General features: G+C 44.1%; 1 protein-coding gene across 1 annotated transcript in view; it reads left to right on the top strand.

Moving 5' to 3' along the window:
* The window catches only part of LOC122244069 (uncharacterized), a 20,454-nt gene extending 18,163 nt beyond the window's left edge, over window positions 1-2,291 (top strand). Inside the window, exon 3 of the mRNA XM_086531196.1 lies at window positions 2,173-2,291. Within this exon, the coding sequence (XP_086387322.1) occupies window positions 2,173-2,291 (119 nt within the window). The remainder of the gene's footprint in view (window positions 1-2,172) is intronic.
* Window positions 2,292-2,500: the final 209 nt, after the last annotated feature.

The raw sequence follows: 2,500 nt of genomic DNA on the forward strand, positions 1-2,500 counted from the left end.
TATCTGTCTTAATTACAAAATTTCTTGCTTTCCATTAAGAGAAAGGAAAAGGATAATTGAGTGTTACATTGGAAGAGTTATATATAGATTTTCCCCAGCCATTATTTTCGAAATGAAGTGCATCCTATATTTTCTTAATAGATGCCCTCCCATTGCCCAATATTGCAAACACGTTGTAAATAAAAAGATAAGAAAAAAAACAAAAAAAAACAACACACTCACACACTCTTAGGGATCATAGAAATATACACACAACAATCTTTGGAATTCAAGAAATAGGCCTATATTCTCTGATCAGTAAAAATCCAAATAGCAGTTTATTCCTTTCCTGAGCAAAATGGGTGAAGTCACTGGAAAACGGAGGCGTCCCTAGGAAGCCAAAGCCGTCCTGATGAAGCCCCGCGTCCGAGCTGACCTCGCTTGGGTCACCCCGTACCTGTTGTGGACGCTACCTTCAATCGGTTACGTGGGGATCTACCTTTTTTTTTTTTTTTTTTTTTGTAAAGCGAATTCTTTGTTAACTCCTCTTTATAATATTCATTACAGATACTAATGCATTACAGATACCGGCGTTCTTATCATTTGTAATAATGAATTATATATCCCGAATCTTACTCTTAAATCTAATGACAAATGTGTGATTGGAACAAAATGTGTTAATCTGGTGAAGTAAGCTTTGTTGTCTAGCCTTTTTACACATGGCAGTAATAGGTGGCTTTCCCTTACCCTCTCTGCAATTTTTTGCTTTTCTTTACCATTCCCTTCGATCCCCAGGGTGGGGCTTGGCGCGGCGAGAGAGAGCTAGAGCAGAGCGAGACGAGAGACGCGGCGAGAGTAGCGAGTGAAGAGACGGAGGGAGCAGAGAGGATAGCGCGAGACACTCTCTCATCTACTCTCTCTCTCGCTCTCTTCTCGTTACTCCTTGATCTCTCTCTCTCTCTCTCTCTCTCTCTCTCGCTCTCTTTCTTTCTTCCTTGATCTCTCTCTCTCTCTCTCTCTCTCTCTTCCTCTCTCCCCCTCCCTTCTATTTATCTATATTTTTTCTCTCTCTCTTTCTGTCTCTCAATCTCTCTTATTGTCTCTCTCTCTCTCTCTCTCTCTCTCTCTCTCTCTCTCTCTCTCTCTCTCTCTCTCTCTCTCTCTCTCTTTCTCACCTCTCTCTCTCTCTTAGTCTCATTTTCTGTTGTTTGCTATCTATTTAAGTATCAATCCAGGTAGCTTTGTGTCTGTTTGTTTACCTATCTATCTATCTCTCTTTCTACCAGTCTACTTATCCATCCATCTATCTAACCGCATATATCCACCCATCCATCTATCTATATATCTCCGCCCATCTGTCTATCAATCTATGTATACATTTATGTCTATACATCCATTTGCATCTATCTATCTATCAGTCTCCTCCTCATCCACCTGGCAGTTACCATTTGTCTGACTTACATTGAATCCCTTGATTTATCTACCAATTAACATGTGTCTCTCTGCCTGTCTAATTATCTGCTTCTCTCTCTCTAATTCGTTGTCACTCAGTCGTACCCCCCTCCTCGCCCCCCCCCTCCCCCTTCGCCCCTCGTCCTTTCTTGATATATTTATTCTACGTTATTATTGTCTACTATTCCCCCCTCCCCCTTTCTCTCCCCCCTCAAACCCCAAATAAAACATAGCGTGATGATAACTATGATGATAATGTTAACGGTGATGATGATGGTGATTATGGTGGTGATGATGATGGTGATTATGATGATGATGGTTATAATGATGATGATGGTGATTATGATGATGATGGTGATTATGATGATGATGATGATGATGGCGATGATGGTGATTATGGTAATGATGATGATGGTGATGATGATTATTATGATGGTGGTGATTATGATGATGATGATGATGATAATGGTTATAATGATAATAATGATAACGATAATAATGATAATAGTAATAATAATGATAATAACAATAATAATAATTATGATAACAACAATGATGATAGTAATAACAGTAACAATAACAAAAACAGTAATAATAACAATAATATAATACCGATACAGAATGATACCGCATTTCAAAACCACTAATAAAGCCTTTTCTCCTCTCTCCTACTCCCCCCACCCCACCACCCGCCGCCGCCCCCGCCCCCGCCCCCGCCCCATCATCCCGTGCTGACAACAGGCTCCGTGGACGTCAGGGGGCAGACGCTGGCTGACGGGGACCGTGTCGAGGGCACGCTGCTCGACATCGACCACATTGCTGACTTCCACGACGAGGCGGTCAGGGCGCTCTTCGAGTGAGTTGGGGTGGGGGCGGGTGTGTGGGGAGGGGGGGGAGTGGGCCGTACGGGGGGGGTGTGGGGTGGGAGGGGTGTGGGAGGGTGGGGAAGGGGGTGGGGGGGGAGGGGGGGTGGGAGGGGGATGGGTGGGGGGGTTGTGTGGGGGGTTGGGGAGGGGGGTGGGTTGTGTGGGTGGGTAAGGGAGAGAGGGAGTGGGTGTTGTGTGTTGGG

The sequence above is a fragment of the Penaeus japonicus genome, unplaced genomic scaffold (assembly GCF_977035675.1).
Source record: "Penaeus japonicus unplaced genomic scaffold, GWHDUDI00000001_assembly GWHDUDI00000035, whole genome shotgun sequence".
In the NCBI taxonomy this organism is placed as follows: Eukaryota; Metazoa; Arthropoda; class Malacostraca; order Decapoda; family Penaeidae; genus Penaeus; species Penaeus japonicus.